Source organism: Salvelinus sp. IW2-2015, linkage group LG31 (assembly GCF_002910315.2).
Source record: "Salvelinus sp. IW2-2015 linkage group LG31, ASM291031v2, whole genome shotgun sequence".
In the NCBI taxonomy this organism is placed as follows: domain Eukaryota; kingdom Metazoa; phylum Chordata; class Actinopteri; order Salmoniformes; family Salmonidae; genus Salvelinus; species Salvelinus sp. IW2-2015.
In genome coordinates, this window is record NC_036870.1 from 20019640 (window position 1) to 20037277 (window position 17638).

The window sequence follows — 17638 nt, forward strand, 5'->3', positions numbered from 1 at the left end:
AGACCACACAATTGTGTTTTATATATACTTAAGAATAAAAACTAAATGTAGTTGCTAATATATACTTAAGTATCAAAAGTAAAAGTATGAATCCTTTTCAAATCCCTTATATTAAGCAAATCAGACGACACAATTTAGTTTTTATTTTATTTACGGATAGCCAGGGTCACACTCCAACACACCAGACATAATTTAAAAGCAAAGCATTTGTGTTCAGTGAGTCCGCCAAATCAGAAGCAGTAGGGATGACCAGGGATATTCCTTGATAAGTGTGCGAATTGGATCATTTTCTGTCCTGATAAGCATTCAAAATGCAACGACTACCTTTGGGTGTCAGAGAAAATGTATGGAGTAAAAAGTACATAGTTTTCTTTAGGAATGTAGTAAAGTAAAATTTGTCAAATATATAAATAGTAAAGATACCCAATAAAACTACTTAAGTAGTACTTTAAATAATGTTTACTTTACACCACTGATCACAGTCAACATACATGTTTTATAGTAGGCTAAGAATATAGTAAAATATATCCCGGATCAAATACAAATAATATTTTCCCCACATAACGTCACGACAATCTGTGAAACCGAACCCAAGGCAAGCCCATGCGTTTTTGATACACGTTTCATCTCTTTCCTACTCTTACTCAGTTTTGTTTGGGAGCAGGCGTAGGGTCTTACATTCAATCAGATCAAATGTATTTATAAAGCCCTTTTTACATCAGCCGATGTCACAAAGTGCTGTACAGAAACCCAGCCTAAAACCCAGAACAGCAAGCAATGCAGATGTAGAAGCATCATCAAGATACCAATAGAAAATAATAGCAATCTATATTTTCTAAAGCATGTGCGTCTCGTGTTCATATTTCACAACATCTGCGGGCTTTTGAAGTTGCCTATACACGATCGATCAAAATAATAGACCTACACTTGATTTAGGCTACATTATTGCATGCTGTCAGGATGCTGAAGTTAGTGTGAAAACGTCTTGGTTTGAAAGGTGTGCATGTGTTCCACAGGTCACTATAATCTGTACACTGATTTACATTCTACACTTTTTGTCATTTAGAGCAGGGGTCTTCAACCTTTTCTTGCCCAGGGATCCCCACCCAGGCAAACCTGTATGTATTGTCTTCTCACCAGATGAATGATAATGGCAAGGAGAAGTAATCAACATTTAAAAATTAATAGATTTGGTAAATAGCTTTTCATTATTTTGACGCAAGAGGAAGTATAAACTCTAACATAGCCTATTAGCTAGAAAGTTAACTCCAAATATATTTTTGCTAAGAGCAGCTGTTTAGCTGGTTAAACAAAGGTTAGTCGTGTTGGCAAAAATGTATGTCCAGGTCAAGAAAGCTTACCAAAAGCCAGCTGCACTCATGGCCAACTAATCATCCGCAGCTTCCAATTGGCTCATTCATCCTCCTCTCCCCTGTAACTATTCCCCAGACCATTGCTGTAAATGAGAATGTGTTCTGAGCCAACTTACCTGGTAAAATAAGGGTTAAATAAATAAATAAAAATAATAATTGCTGTGACTGGTACTTGCGGGTGCTTTTTCAAAGCCTATGTCAGATACTGCAGTTAGTGTAATTAGCTTCAATGAGTGTCATTTACTCAATATTAAAGTTGAGAAATGAAGTGGAAATAATATCTCTCCTCTTTTCTACTCTAGGTATGTCATTCTGTTGCTATCCCTATTCATAAAATATATATGCAGTAAATCATACCCCTGATTGAGAGCAAAACCGTTTTCACACTACTGGAGGTTGCCCTTACCTAATGAATGAATCTCTCTCTTTACCCTTCACCCACCCTCACTCCCCTCTCCTGTTCCCTCTCCCCCCTCTCCCAGGTTGAGAAGATCCGCCAGCTGAAAGCCAAGTCTCTGTACCTGCAGGTAGAGAAGCTGCATCAGAACCTGACCAAGCTGGACAGCACCATTGCAGCCGTCACTCAGGTATGGGAGAAGTCTCATGTCCCCCTCTGGGGGCGCAAGGCGACCAGGTTTTAAATACAATGTCCAAAGGTATTAAAGTCATTATATGGTGTCTGTGTCTCCTCACTTCATAACTCATCAGGTGCTGGACGAGGGCCGTCACCTGGACGTGCTGCTGGCCAGAGAGCGCATGCTGACCCAGATCCAGGAGCTCAAGTCTCTCAGAGGACTGCTGCAGCCACAGGAGGATGACAGGTTCATGTTCATGCCTCCAGACCAGGTAAATAACCGCATTATGTTCACTCCCGCTGACCAGAGGAGAGGGGTTAGAGCCGTGTGGGCTCTCTGTGCACTCTGAGCCAATGTTATTGACTGTTACAGTAATAGTACAACACTGTTGCCAAATTTCTGGTCTCGTTGGACTAATGGAATTATTGACTTGTCTGCCAATTTCATGTACATTATTTTTCTATATCCACTCGTCCATATTATTGATATGATATCATTATTATCTCTCCCAGGCCCTGTACATAGCCATCCAGTCCATGGGGCTGATCAGTAGCGGAGCGTTCGCTACCGTCACCAAAGCTCACGGAGAGGGCCTAAAGACCGCACTCCGCGGCAAGCCTGCCTCCTTCACCGTGATTGGCTACGACCATGACGGGGAGCCCCGCCTCTCGGGCGGTGACGCGGTGTCAGCAGTAGTGATGGCAGCAGTGGATGGTAACCTGTCGGCTGCCGAGGTGTGTGACCACCTGAACGGGTCATACACAGTCAGCTATCTGCCCAAAGCAGAGGGAGAATATCTGGTGTCAGTTCTGGTCTGTAACCAGCACATCATGGGCAGCCCCTTTAAGGTAAAATGTATATTATTGTTATAGTTACAACAACCAAATAATATATATAACCATCTTAAGCCAGTGGTTGCCAAACTGTGGGGCGTGCCTTTTTTTTTAAGGAACTCAATCCGTCTTTCAACTTACTCTTGAAAGTTGTAATAGTAGAACGCACAACAGTCATTTTCGAAATTGGGCAGTGCATCATCAGTTCCTCTTGTCATGTCAGACATTGCATATCTCAGAGAGGTATTTATAACTTGTCAAAAATGTCCAGATCAAATTGCCCATGTCAGCTAACATTTTTTAGCTCGGTTTTGTAACCCATATATTTTGTAGTAATGTTTGAGTCTCTCAAATTAGACATGGCAAAATGTATCAAATTGCAAGATGCAAGAAAATTTGCTTTAAAACTGCAACATTTTCTCTGCACCCCATAATAAAATGTGTAGAATTGCAGGAAATAAGCTTTAAACCTGCAAAAGGTTCTCTCCTAACAAGATGGGTGTGAACCGTTTGTATCATGTGCGCGCGCACAGGGGGTGCAGGTATGTTCCCCAATGCTGGGAGGGGGACCTGAGTGAAAAAGTTGGGGAACCCCTGTCTTAAGCAACAATAGAATAATTCAACTTTAACATTGCAGCAGGTAATGTAGAATGTTAAGTTAGAATGTTAACATTCTCCCTGCCTGTGTTCTAAGGTGCTGGTGAAGTCTGGGCGGAGCTACGGCGCCCTGGGGTCCCCGGTGTCTGCGTTCGGTGGTGAGGGTGAGGGGGAGGGGCAGCTATGTCGCCCCTGGGGGATCAGCGTGGACAAGGAGGGATACGTGGTCGTGGCCGACCGCAGTAACAACCGCGTACAGGTAGGTTTCATTCATTTCATGTCGTGGATTGGTTTGGTGTCAGCTGTAATCCTCAGGAGAATGTTTCTCTATAGTGAGAGCTGAAGGATTGTGTGTACAGTGGCAACCTAATATCAAGTAAAACAAAAAAAGTGCTACTACTCCTATCGTCCAGATCTTTAAGCCGTGCGGTGCCTTCTACCACAAGTTCGGCTCCCTGGGTTCTCGCCCCGGTCAGTTTGACCGTCCAGCGGGCGTGGCATGCGACAGCCAACGCCGGATCATCGTGGCGGACAAAGACAACCACCGCGTACAGGTGTTCACTTTCGACGGGCAGTTCATGCTCAAGTTCGGCGAGAAGGGCACTAAGGTAGAAACTCTCAATCAAATAAAATCCAAATCAAATGTTATTTGTCACATACACGTGTTTAGCAGATGTTATTGTGGGTGTAGCGAAATGCTTGTGTTTCTAGCTCCAACAGTGCAGTAATATCTAACAAGTAATATCTAACAATACACCCAATCTAAAGTAAAGGAATGGAATTAAGAATATATAAATATTTGGATGAGCAATATCAAAGCGGCATAGACTAAGACACATGAGAATAGGATATAATACTGTATATACATATGAGATGAGTAATGCAAAATATGTAAACATTATTAAAGTGACTAGTGTTCCGTTATTAAAGTGTATATAGGGCAGCAGCCTCTAATGTGCTAGTGATGGCTATTTAACAGTCTGATGGCCTTGAGATAGAAGCTGTTTTTAAGTCTCTCGTTCCCAGCTTTGATGCACCTGTACTGACCTCACCTTCTGGATGATAGCGGGGTGAACAGGCCTAGGCTCGGGTGGTTGTTGTCCTTGATGATCTTTTTGGCCTTCCTGTGACATCGGGTGCTGTAGGTGTCCTGGAGGTCAGGTAGCTTACCTCCAGTGATGCGTGGGCAGACCGCACGGGGCGGTGCAGTTGCCATACCAGGCGGTGATGCAGCCCGACAGGATGCTCTCAATTTTGCATCTGTGAGTGTTTTAGGTGCCAAGCCAAATTTCTTCAGCCTCCTGAGGTTGAAGAGGTGCTGTTGCGCCTTCTTCACCACACTGTCTGTGTGGGTGGACCATTTCCGTTTGTCTGTGATGTGTACACCGAGGAACTTTAATCTTTCCACCTTCTCCACTGCGGTCCTGTCGATGTGGATGGGGGGGTGCTCCCTCTGCTGTTTCCTGATGTCCACGATCAGCTTCTTAGTTTTGTTGTCGTTGGGTGAGAGGTTATTTTCCTGGCACCACACTCCCAGGGCCCTCACCTCCCTGTAGGCTGTGTTGTCATTGTTGGTAAACAGGCCTAATACTGTTGTGTCGTCTGCAAACTTGATGATTGAGTTGGAGGCATGCATGGCCACGCAGTCATGGGTGAACAGGGAGTACAGGAGAAGGCTGAGCACGCATCCTTGTGGGGCCCCAGTGTTGAGGATCTGCGAAGTGGAGTTGTTGTTTCCTACCTTCTCCACCTGGGGGCCACCCGTCAGGAAGTATAGGACCCAGTTGCACAGGGCGGGGTTCAGACCCAGGGCCTCGATCTTAATGATGAGCTTGGAGGGTACTATGGTGTTGAATGCCGAGATATAGTCAATGAACAGTATTCTTACACATGTATTCCTCTTGTCCAGATGGGATAGGGCAATCAGTCTCTCACACACACACACACTCTTACTTACAGTATATACACACAAACTTTAGAGCTGAACTAATAATGATATTCTACTGTACTCTATTGTAGAACGGGCAGTTCAACTACCCCTGGGATGTGGCGGTGAATTCTGCAGGGAAGATACTGGTCTCTGACACCAGGAACCACCGCGTCCAACTCTTTGGACCTGATGGGTCCTTCATCAACAAGTACGGCTTTGAGGGCGCTCTGTGGAAACACTTTGACTCACCGCGCGGCGTCGCCTTCAACCACGAGGACCACCTGGTCGTCACCGACTTCAACAACCACCGTCTGCTGGTGATCCGGCCGGACTGCCAGTCTGCCCGGTTCTTGGGCTCAGAGGGAACCGGTAACGGGCAGTTCCTGCGTCCGCAGGGCGTGGCTGTGGACCAGGAGAACCGGATCATCGTGGCTGACTCGAGGAACCACCGGGTGCAGGTATTCGAGCCCAACGGGAACTTCTTATGTAAATTTGGCATGCAAGGGAGTGGCTTCGGACAGATGGACCGCCCCTCCGGTGTTGCCGTGACGCCTGACGGAGTCATCGTGGTCGTCGATTTCGGAAACAACCGCATCCTCAAGTTTTGAAGAGTTCTAATAACGTTTTGCTTTCTTTCTTTCTCTCGCTTTTTTTGCTCTCTTTTTCTCAGTTTGGGAGAGGAAATAAAAGAGAGAGAGAGAGGAGGAATCAACAGACAGACACACAGAGAGGACAGTTTAAACAGAGATGATCAGAGCAGACGGAAATACGTTATTACGAAATTATGGGAAAACGGATTTGTTGATTATTTTTTGTATTTCTTTACATTTAGTTTCAGATTGTGGTATACTGTATGACAAAGGGGACCCCTAAGATGATTGATAATCATTAGTGAAAGTGACAAAAAAGAGATCCGTAATTTCTATTTTTTCTATCTCAACTGCTCAGAGCTCTCTCGCTAAACTCTCCTCAAATCGCCATCTCAGGGACTTTTCTCACTTTTTCTTGAAATATTGAATCCACTGCTCCACCACCTACCTCATCTAGTTCTTTATGAATGTACTCACACTCTCCGAGCAGAGGTCTAGTCCGTCAAGTTTTACAAAGAAGAAAAGAAAGTCTACCTCAATACTGAATTTTATTTAAAGAGCAACATAAAAATGTTTTTTTATATATATATATTTGCACAGGATAAATAGGATTCATGCTGTGCATCTTGGGTAATGTGTTTTGTTGCTGAGACACTCAGACGCTGTAGTTCTACGCTGCATGTTTAGTTCTGGTTATAGAAGCCCAACCTGACCTGACCTGTAGTGTAGTCTAGAGCGTTCAGTGGTGTAATTTCATGTTATCTAGATTTAGGGTAGCTTGTTAGTTAGTAAATCTCTGTTTAGAATTGCCCCCTCATCTCTCAATGTGTAGTGTCATGGCACTGTCAAAAGAAGAAGAGAGGGTTTTATGTAATGCCAAGCCTGTTTAGACTGAATCAGCGTTAGTTAGTTAGTTAGCTCAAGCCACAGGAGGAGACTGATGTTGACAAAGGTAAAACTGATCAGTAGAATCAGAAGAATCTCCTTAAAGCTTTACTAGTTTATTGATTATTGATCGCAGCGGAGCTGGGACAGATGCAGTTTGATGATTGGTTGGAATCACGAGGTAGTTGTTGTTGTGGGGAGATTGTCCCCGCTGTCCCAAATGATCCTATTATCAATTGAATATTGTTGATTCCCCTGTCAGGCATCAAAGTATTACAGGAATATGTTCATGATTGATTAAGCAAAGCATGCTGGATCTATATATAAGAAAAATAATGAAAATGCAAAAAAATAATTGTGTTTGTCTACTCTGAAACAGAGGGCCCACCAAAGTATTTTAGAAGTTTATCAGGAGTTATCAGGATGTTGTATCAGTTATTGATTAGGAATCGTGTCGGGGTGACATCTTGTTGTGAATGATGCAGGTGGAGAACAATGCCTCCATAAAGAGAGCATCTTGAGTGGCTGTCCACAGGACGTGACCGACAACAGTGAGATCAGGGTTGGATTGTGTGTTGAATTGTGGGGCATTCCGATTGGCTCTTGGGGCCTAGAATTGAATCTAATCCCCTTGTGATGTCACTGCAAAGCCCCTACCTATTTATTAACTTCCAGTCTGGAATGCTGGAGAGAGAGTGTTCCGGAACATGTGCATAAAAAAAGTTATTGGAAATGTTTTTAAACCATTGTCTTAAACTCAGGGCCGTGAGAGAAAAAAATCTAAAAAGCAATTGAACATGTTTAATTCACTCACAAACTTCATCTGAAAGTTTCAGTATTGATTATTTTAAACCCAAGAACATATTTTAGAACAGTAATCTCAGTAAGAAATATGCTAACATGATTGCAATTGCTAGCTAGATAGCTAAAATGGTTCCCTAGCAACAAACATCTTAAGATTTGTATGACGATATTTGAGAAGTTCGTAAGAAAACATTACATCTTAAGATATTGTTGAGGAATTGCACGTACAAACTATCTATTGAACTTCTTTTTTTTTTCTTAAGAAGCTTCTTAAGTTTTTGCGTAAGAAGTGTTTTGTGAATCTGGGACCTGACCTCTAAAAGATGGAGGTATATAGAGCCCAGCTAGTGGAGTCAACCAAAGATAGAATTTCTGCACAACGGCCACCTGTAGGTTTGGCATCTACAGAACTACAAATTGAAAGAAACACTTTGTTGTTTAATCATTAGTGTTGGAGGTCTAAAACACTCCAACTCTCACCAAAAAGATGCATTCAAAGCACTGTCAATGCTGTCAATGACAGTCAGATGGGGAGAAGAGGAATATAGGGCCAACTGTGGTAAAATATTATTAACATTCACACAGTACTGTAACATCTTGTTGAGACAAGAATCCCAGCCATATAAAACTCAATAGGTTTATGTAGCTTTGATTTTGAAGTACCTTTCAGGCCCACGTCTGAGGAGAACGTTGTAGAAAGGTCTGAAACCAGACCATATCGCACAGCAACCAAAGAGTATCTGTGTGTGATTTCAGTCTAGCATCACCACCTATGTTAACGTGACACTGACTCATAACTCATATGACTCATAACTAGCATCCCTTATTAGCATTAGCATCTCAGCCTACACAACCATTGAGCGCTAACAGATTCCTGATTTATCACCTCCGAGGTGGAACTGTTAGAGGGGTTGTAAATACCCCTTTCCCTTGTAAAGTTAGCCACTCCCTTAGCATATCCTAGCCTAGCGGTATGGACGCTATTAGTGAGTCGCTGACTGAACTTCTTACCTCAGAGGAAAGAGTAGGCCTGCACTTTCCATCCTAATTTGCATCAACTTTCACATCTCTTCATTTACCTCAACATTTATATACCTTCATATTCCTCACATTTACTCATGTGTATCTCAATTCTAACAGTTCTAATATAGCCTACCTCAACCAGTAACTTGCATATACATACTGTTACAGAACCTACATTCTCAGACCTCATCAACATACAAATGTCATTTTGCAAATATACCTCAGCACACATTTGACCTCACACTTTAAATGCCTCATGTTACATACAGTACACATAGGCCTACCTCTCAAGTATGTGACTAGTAACTTATAAACCTCAAGTCTCTCTTATGGACTGTATACCTTAGTTTCACTTTACTTTAAGTTAGTCTAAGTTTTTAACATACCTCATGTTACTTTTACCTCAACTCACAATTTAATACATGTTACCTCACCTGTCAGACCAAAGATCTCCATTTAATTTGAAATTACAAGTTACAAATGGCCTTCTCTCCACACTGTGTCCATGAGTGGGTTGTTTAGAAGTGTGGTGAATTATGCCTTTTAATCATATGGAGAAACCAAATAATGCAGATCTGAGAATTGTGCCAAAAAGATATCTGTGAGAGTTTGGTGCCAAATGGAGTTGGCATCAGAATGACACTGTCATAGACGGAGAATGTCATTGGACCATTATATCCTAGATATGTGTTTAGCGAATCAAAGCAGTTGGGGACAGATCCCTGTGCTTTGATTGGATGCACTTAGGAGGGCTGGCCCCCTTTTGCTTTACCTCATTTTGCAGATCAGCAGAGCTGTAACCTGATTGTCCAACAGTGAGAGTGATTGTGATGTCACTGTTGGCTGATTGGCCTTAGAGTCTTAGTGATGTCAGAGGCACATGATCATGTAAGATACCCCTTGTCATTTGTTGCCATGCGTTAGCGGGAGAGGGAGTGTTCTCTGTAAAGAGTTAGGAGCTCCATCTTACTCCTCTTAGATGTACAAGAATGACCTCTAATTTCAGCACAATACACAATTTCTCCTCAGTAAGAACATTACAAGTGTGGACTTTAGAGTTAGCGTAGTGTTGGTTGAGGAGGATAGTAATTTATTTTGAGACGAGTCTAAAAGTCAAACTCTTTGACAATGCAAAACTGTGGTGTATAGGAACACATTGAGTGAATAAGATGTTTATTTCACATTAATAAGCCTGTTTATTACATGTTAATACAGCGGAGACGTTAGCACATTAAAGGGCAAGTGAGTTGGAGTCCCCAGACCCTGCTGCTTAGAACCCACAACCGCTTCACCGATATGATCTGTCGATGGGTTTCAGTATTACTATATGAAATGTGTAGTCTGCTTCAATCTTTTTTTAAATTAAGTTGCAGGAAATCAATCTTTTTTTAAAATTAAGTTGCAGGAAATTCTATCTTTAAGATCCTTAGGTCTTCACTCTTAAAGAGGAAAAACATGTATTTTAAACTGTTTTGTTCATTGTTTTTATTTTTAATTTGTTGCATGCTTTCAAAATTCTCTACAGTGAACCAAGGTCTCACAGATAAATGGGTGTTGTAACTCAGATGGGTGGGTTACTGAATCTGGATGATTTTATCATGATTATATAGCCAAAGATGTGTGTGTGTTAGGAGTACATTGGATGTATTTAACATTTTGACCTTTGCGAATGTATTTCCTGTTCCCAAGAGGCTCTGCAGAAGCCAATCAGTGCTCGGCTGGCCATGTCTTGAATCCTGAGATGGGAAAAAACAGCTCAACTCGCCATCCCTTAAAACAGAGATGTAGCAGAGCCGGTTAGTACAACAACAACTTGTAAAGCTGCACAGTCAKTTTAACCCCCCCCCCCCCCCCCCYMSTGTTTTTTGCAACCTCATGAAAAGAAGCTAGGTTTATTGACAAGTTTAGCTGCCTAGCATCGCTAGAATCGCTTGATTCCCCCTCACAATGATATCCGGGAAGTGTGGTGATGTCTTCTGAGGATGTGATTGGTCACCTGTACTCCTGTTGGGCGGGGGTTTTATTGGCCCCTGTGGTTCTGTCCACCATTTTGTTTCAGGCCTCTCTTAGCTTTAAGAGAAAAGAAAAAGAAGATACGTTTTTAAAAGTGAAACTGCACCAGCTGGAAAGTCTGCAAGGTCTTAGACCTCTGTCAATGATTGTATCATCTTTAAAGAAAATTTAAAAAAAGAAAAAAATGGAAAGATAAAAAAAGAAAAGAAACTCAGGTAGTTCTGTGTCCCTACCCTGTGGGTGTCACAGTGTAACATGTCTCCCCAGTGATGTGGGTGTCACAGTGAAACATGTCCCCCCTTGTGATAATGTAGTGAACCTTTCTGTTATGACCTCAGTACTGGTCTCATTGGTCACGTTTCAGGACATTCTTGTTTTGCATTCGCGCTGTGCAAACGATGAGATTTCTATATGGTTCCTGTGCTTTAAAACACCTCTACAGGCTTTGTGAGATGTGCAGCACGACTGTGGTAAAGACGGGCTGGAACGCGACCAAAAGTTCTCTGTGTGTGTCCGTTTAGCATAGTACACATTAGTTCTCAATCTGGAAAAGAAAAGTATAWTTTTTGGGGGGCTTTTTGGATAATCTCACTCAAATGTACTCTTTTATTTTCATGTTTTATTTTTGTTTCATTTTTCAATTGTTTGATTAACACAAAAGGACAAATACTCCAGACCACACGACTCTCTGCGACCCTTTTGGAATGTATTTTTTTTAAAGAAAAGGGTTTGTTGGGAGTTCATGTTGATTTTCGATCACACCCTGCTAGCAGGAACACAGGACAGGACTGATACTGTACTACCAATCAATCAGAGTCTGGAGAATTAGAGCGGATGCCACATTGTCATCCAATGTTCCATGCCAATGATGTTCCAGTGAGTATGCAATTTAGAATGTTGCTGTCATGGAGCTTTTGTGACAGTATGGCATCTTTAAGAATTTTAAGTCTCAGTTTATCAACACTTAGAATCTCTGTAAGCCTATTTCTCCAGGGCTTAGTAATGCACAGCTAATTCAACATCACAGCTTTTAGTTGTCCTAACAAGTTGTCTAGAGAAAACAAGGTGTTAACGGCTAGAGAAGTGGCCGTGTCTTTAAATTGTTTTACCCTGTTCTGTCCTGTATCCTGTGTGCGGCAGGTAGTGTGTGTGTGTGTTTGTGCGCTGCATCGTGTTGTTGAACAGAAATCCACTGAATGTATTCTCCTCTCAGTCCACGAGGTAGGAGGAAGGCAGGGACCAGCCAGGTTTAGATGGGTGCTGCTGGCGCTTCCACGCTTCTATATGTGTGTGTGTGTGTGTGGGGGCGCACATCCATGAGTGTTTTGTGTTGGTGTACTTTCGTGTGTGTATGTGCATGCGCATACGTGTGTATGTGCATGCGCATACGTGTGTGCGTTTGTATGTTTCCCCCTCCCACACTGTGGTTGGTGTGGAAGTGCCGATGTCAGGTCTTCAGTCTAAATATGGCAAAGGAGACTATAATATATCGGTTACCTGCTACACTCTGTCTTCTGTGGACTTTAAACGTTTCCTATGCAGTTATTTGGTTTACACTTAAATAAACTTGTATTTCTTTCATTTCTGTCTGGAGCTCTTTTTTTTCTCATACATTGCAAGCTATCAAATGATTAAGTGAGAAAGTTTGACCATTGTTATGATTATTTATTGTTTATTATAATTAAAGAATATCCTTCATTACAAAAACTCATGGAGGAATCTCACCCCTTCTGGAGAGAAATGACAGAGCAATGGAGAGAAATTACAGACTCACAGTGCAACATACCTGAACCATGTTCCATAATAGAGCTTTACCACAGACAACATACTGGAACAAATGAGTGGATGCTGAATGAAGCGCTACGTTGGGGAGAGGTTTGAACATGGACAATGACAACCATGCTCCACAGCTCTGAGTAGGCAGAAGGTTTGTGAGACCATCTAATAATGGTACCTTGATATTGACAAATCTTAAAGTCCTACTCTAGTCAAATTTTTACCTCAACACCTGATTTACTAAACAAAAGGGATCTCAATAGGTGGTACAGGTATGATATGGCATGGCACAAGTTGGGGGGGGGGGCTTTCCTCTTGTGCCCTCTATTGTTCCTGAAGCAACGGGGAGGACAATGACCACATCAGACCAACTCCTTGGTTTGCAGGTGTCTAAAAAAACAATATTTTGCTCAAAATGAAGACAGAAATCTCATCAACTCAACTGAGCCCCTACGTTGTGTAAGAGTTAGTATCATTCTTTTTCAAAGCGGTCCTTGAACTCTGGTACCCTCTCCTGTTGTGCTGCAGGGGACAGAGCTGCATGCGTGCAAGGTCATATTATTATGGATGTATGTAGGCTGTGCTACTAATCTCATCTCTCTCTCTCTTGCACAGTCATGTATAAACCATTCCCTTTCCCTGTATCTCCATTCAGAAAGCTTTTGGGAAATGCTCATATATGTAACTGAGTTCTTGGAAGTTCTTGGAGTTCTTGGAAAACAAGAATAGAAAGGAACATTGGGCTTCTAGAACTCTCTGATGGTGCAGCGGAGTAGGCCGTCATCCATCAAACTAGCGTCCAGGTCCCATGTGGCTCAGTCGGTAGAGCATGGTGCTTGCAACGCCAGGGTTGTGGGTCTGATTCCCACGGGGGATCAGTATGAATAAAGGTATTATAATATATGACCTCACTACTGTAAGTCACACTGGATATGTGTCTGCTAAATGACCGTAATTAAAAAATGTAGTGGAATGTACATTTTGTACACTGTGCCCCCTAGTGGAGAAAGGGAAAGTTGCAGGATATGTGAATACCCATCCTCAAATCAACTAGGGCCAAATCCTGAAATGCTTGTGTATAACTGGAATTTTTTGTTGTTGCACAAATCTCCTATCAATGTTGTTGCATGATTCAAATACAAATTATGCATACACATCCCAAGTTGCCCCATCCTTTCTCTACCAGACATTGTGTTCAACAACTCTGGTCCAGGGTTAATTCACACCTAATGCAGTTTAATCATCAAACCGTTCAATATGGTGAACAAAAAGTGTCTTATTGCTGGGCTGAAGCTAAAGCCTGCACACTTTTAACTGTTCGAAGTAGGTGACCACTGGTTTACTCCGTACCAGCTGTTGTGGTACAAGCTGTAGTTGCCTCTCTCTACAGCTTGATGTCACTATTGCCTTATAGTACATTTAACCAGAGAACGCAACATTTCATACTGTTTCAATGGTGCACTTGAGCACACACACGCCACACACATACACACAGTCCAGAAAGAGTTTCAGTCACGACTCAGATGCCAGTAGGACACAACGACCCACAATACACCTGGCGAAACCCACCAGATGGTGGGGAAGTGCCTTTTAGTACACACACCATTAAGTATGACTGCACACACACACCAATCAACACACTGTCTGTGCGTGCGTGCGTGCGTGCGCAGGCGAGTGTGTGTGTGTTTTTCTGTGTCTGTATGATTTTCAGTGTGTGTGTTCTCAGAGGAGCTAATTAGCTGTACAGGGCTTATCTTGTCTACAAAGTGCCAGAGAGATGATCCAGGTTGCTACGCCTGAGTAAACACACACACATTGTCATTCACACACACAGAATCATCCCAACAATCTGTTTGTTGTTCAGCAAGAAGTTTTCTGTTGACAGAGCTCTACAATGTTCTCATGTCAGACTGAGGGCTCTATTCAATCAGATCCGTTTTAGCTGACGTCCCCATAGCGGTTGTTTTGGCGGTGTTGGAGATGGAACTGTGTTAGACCTGTCAAATCCACAAGCGGCTCCTGGCATTATACCTAAAGCATTATACCTAAAACATTATACCTAAAGCATAATACCTAAAGCATTATACCTAAAGCATTATACCTAAAACATTATACCTAAAACAGGCATTGCCATTGTTTACTGGGTGATTTGTGATGTTTTATTTGTGCTTCTCATGACTGTGTTTTTGTAATTTAATGTGTGTGTATATATATATACACACACAGATTTTTTTTTAAATCAAGTTTTGAATAATGTTGTAACCTAACAACATTTGGAAAAAGTCAAGGGGTCTGAATACTTTACGAATGCACTGTATATATATATATACAGTAGGCGTCTTCCAAATGGACAATGACCCCAAGCATACTTCCAAAGTTGTGGCAAAATGGCTTAAGGACAACAAAGTCAAGGTATTGAAGTGGCCATCACAAAGCCCTGACCTCAATCCTGTTGAAAATTTGTGGGCAGAACTGAAAAAGTGTGTGCGAGCAAGGAGGCCTAAAAACCTGACTCAGTTACACCAGCTCTGTCAGGAGGAATGGGCCAAAATTCACCCAACTTATTGTGGGAAGCTTGTGGAAGGCTACCCAAAACGTTTGACCCAAGTTAAACAATTTAAAGGCAATGTTACCAAATACTAATTGAGTGTATGTGAATTTCTGACCCACTGGGAATGTGATGAAAGAAATAAAGGCTGAAATAAATAATTCTCTCTACTATTATTCTGACATTTCACATTCTTAAATTAAAGTGGTGATCCTAACTGACCTAAAATTTAATTTTTACTAGGATTAAATGTCAGGAAATGTGAAAAACTGAGTTTAAACATATTTGGCTAAGGTGTATGTAAACTTCTGACTTCAACTGTATGTATTTATTTGGGTATAATGTGTATATTTATGTTGTATTGTGTAGGGCACATTTGAAAAAGAGACCTAAGTCTCAATATGTCTTTCCTGTTAAAATAAAAAGTGAAATAAATATAAAAAATTGTCTGCACGGAGTCGCATTAAGAGAAATCCCATGCAACCTTGTTTACTAGAGTGTTTACTAGTACTAGAGCATGAGATGTAATCTACGCCTCGATTAGGCTAATAGAAATCCTCATTATTTTGTTTACATTTTAAATTTGCGCATAATTATTTCTATATAGCCTACACTTTCTCGTTCTGAACTTCTAACACCACAATTATTAAGAACAGCTGCTCACTAATTTGACAGCTCCAACACAGTTCCGCCTCCAACACCATCAAAACATCAGCTATGTGGGTGTCGGCTATCGCTGGTTAACTCTTGATCTGATTGAATCTAGGCCTGAGTCTTCTCAAGAGCATGTGTGTGTGTGTGTGTGTGCATGCATGCATGTGTGTTTGTGTGTGGTGTGTTTGCGTGCGTGTGTGCGTTCAAGAATACGTGTGTGTGGCGTTCACTCTGATTGAGAAAGTCACACACATCCACAGTAATGTTTACCTGGCTCTCTGGCTGTCAGGTCCTAATAGCTGACCTGACAGCATGATGAAAATGCCAGTGAATAACCATCCCTGTAAATGGTACAGAGAGATGTGTCTCATACAAAACTGAGCAACACTTCTTACGCAATACTGTTGTTATTCATATATCCCTGGGTACTGTGATATTCTGAGTATTACGCTCACACACAGTATTTGGATTTCAGAATCAGTTTATCAAAGATGTTTGGTCAATTCCACTGTGACAATAAAGTTTTAAGAAGCTACAGTGGCACTGGCAGATGTGACGACAGGAGAGAAGCACAGTTCTGAAAAAGAGAGACAATAGAGAGTACGCAGAGAGAGAGAGTATGGAGAGAGTGAGAAGGATGGGGAGAGAGATGGATGGAAGGAATAGAAAGTCGGAGAAGAGTGTTCATGACAGCTGTCGTAGGCTTGACATAACCCTGACGTAGGAGTGTCGTAAGTGTGACATAGATGAAACTTGTAGGACATGATTGGCCACGGCGCTCTCACAGCATCATCCCACTCAGCCAATGGAGAGAGGAAGGAGGGAGGGAAGGAGATAGGGAGAGGGGCAGAATGAGATGGAGAGGACAGAGAAGAAAGAGAAAGAGAGAACTGAAAAGAAGAAGAAGAACTGATTAAGATTTGCCATATTCTAATAATTCTCATGTGCCAACTTATCACCACGGTCCCTGCCATGATGAAACTTGCAGTCCTGTGGATTTCAAATAATTGGATGGGGAAAAGCAATGCAAAGAAATTCAGGCATTCTTGAAAGTCAGGACAATCCTTGTCCTGCAAAGAAACACTTTTTTTTACTTTTTTTTTTTTTACAGTTGAACAAATTGATTTTGCAAGCTGTAGGAATTTAGAATTAAATGTGCAGTGGAGTTTTATAGTTATGCGATGACATCAGGTGCCCAGCGTACCTTAAAAATTATTTTGCAATCATAATTTATTCAACAAACAGTTTTATCATAATTTGTGGCAATAAAGTTAGACAAAATAAAAATCCACACCTGTCGAAAGGATAAAAATGTTGTCGATCTTTAGAAAATGTTCCTGCATCTGCCGTTTCCAATTGACATGTCGCATGTTTTTTTTTGCGACATTGCTTTTGTCGAATAAACCCGGGTCTTTGGAAACCTGCCTAGTCAGACATACAGTCATATCATCTGACACTCTCTGTTCCTCCTGCCATTTTCATGCCTACTGTCCGCCACTCACTACCACAATACAGATGGACACACACACCACACACACACACACACACACAACACACACACCACACAACACACCACACACACACACACACCACACACACACACACACACACACACACACACACACACACACACACACACACACACACACACACACACACACACACACACACACACACACACACAATGTTTATCTGCATTAGTGACACAGAGCAGAGGAGACTAACAAGGCCAGAGAGAGAGAATGTTCTCTCCTCTTCTCAGTAATGGAAGCGCACCATCTACCTTCCTCCTCTGTGATGAAGGATCAACTGAATCTGAAACAACATTCTACTGACTCTGAAAACAACATTCTACTGACTGTACTGAATCTGAAACAACATTCTACTGACTCTACTGAATCTGAAACAACATTCTACTGACTCTACTGAATCTGAAACAACATTCTACTGACTCTACTGAATCTGAAACAACATTCTACTGACTCTACTGAATCTGAAACAACATTCTACTCTGACTCTAACTGAATCTGAAAAACA

At 41.8% G+C, this 17638-nt stretch overlaps 1 protein-coding gene across 1 annotated transcript in view; it reads left to right on the plus strand.

Moving 5' to 3' along the window:
• The window catches only part of LOC111956041 (E3 ubiquitin-protein ligase TRIM71), a 63452-nt gene extending 51248 nt beyond the window's left edge, over positions 1-12204 (plus strand). Inside the window, exons 4-9 of the mRNA XM_023976460.2 lie at positions 1856-1960; positions 2082-2219; positions 2461-2796; positions 3476-3637; positions 3792-3986; positions 5398-12204. Coding sequence (XP_023832228.1) covers positions 1856-1960; positions 2082-2219; positions 2461-2796; positions 3476-3637; positions 3792-3986; positions 5398-5916 — 1455 coding nt within the window. The 3' untranslated portion in view covers positions 5917-12204. The remainder of the gene's footprint in view (positions 1-1855; positions 1961-2081; positions 2220-2460; positions 2797-3475; positions 3638-3791; positions 3987-5397) is intronic.
• The last annotated feature ends 5434 nt before the right edge of the window (positions 12205-17638 follow it).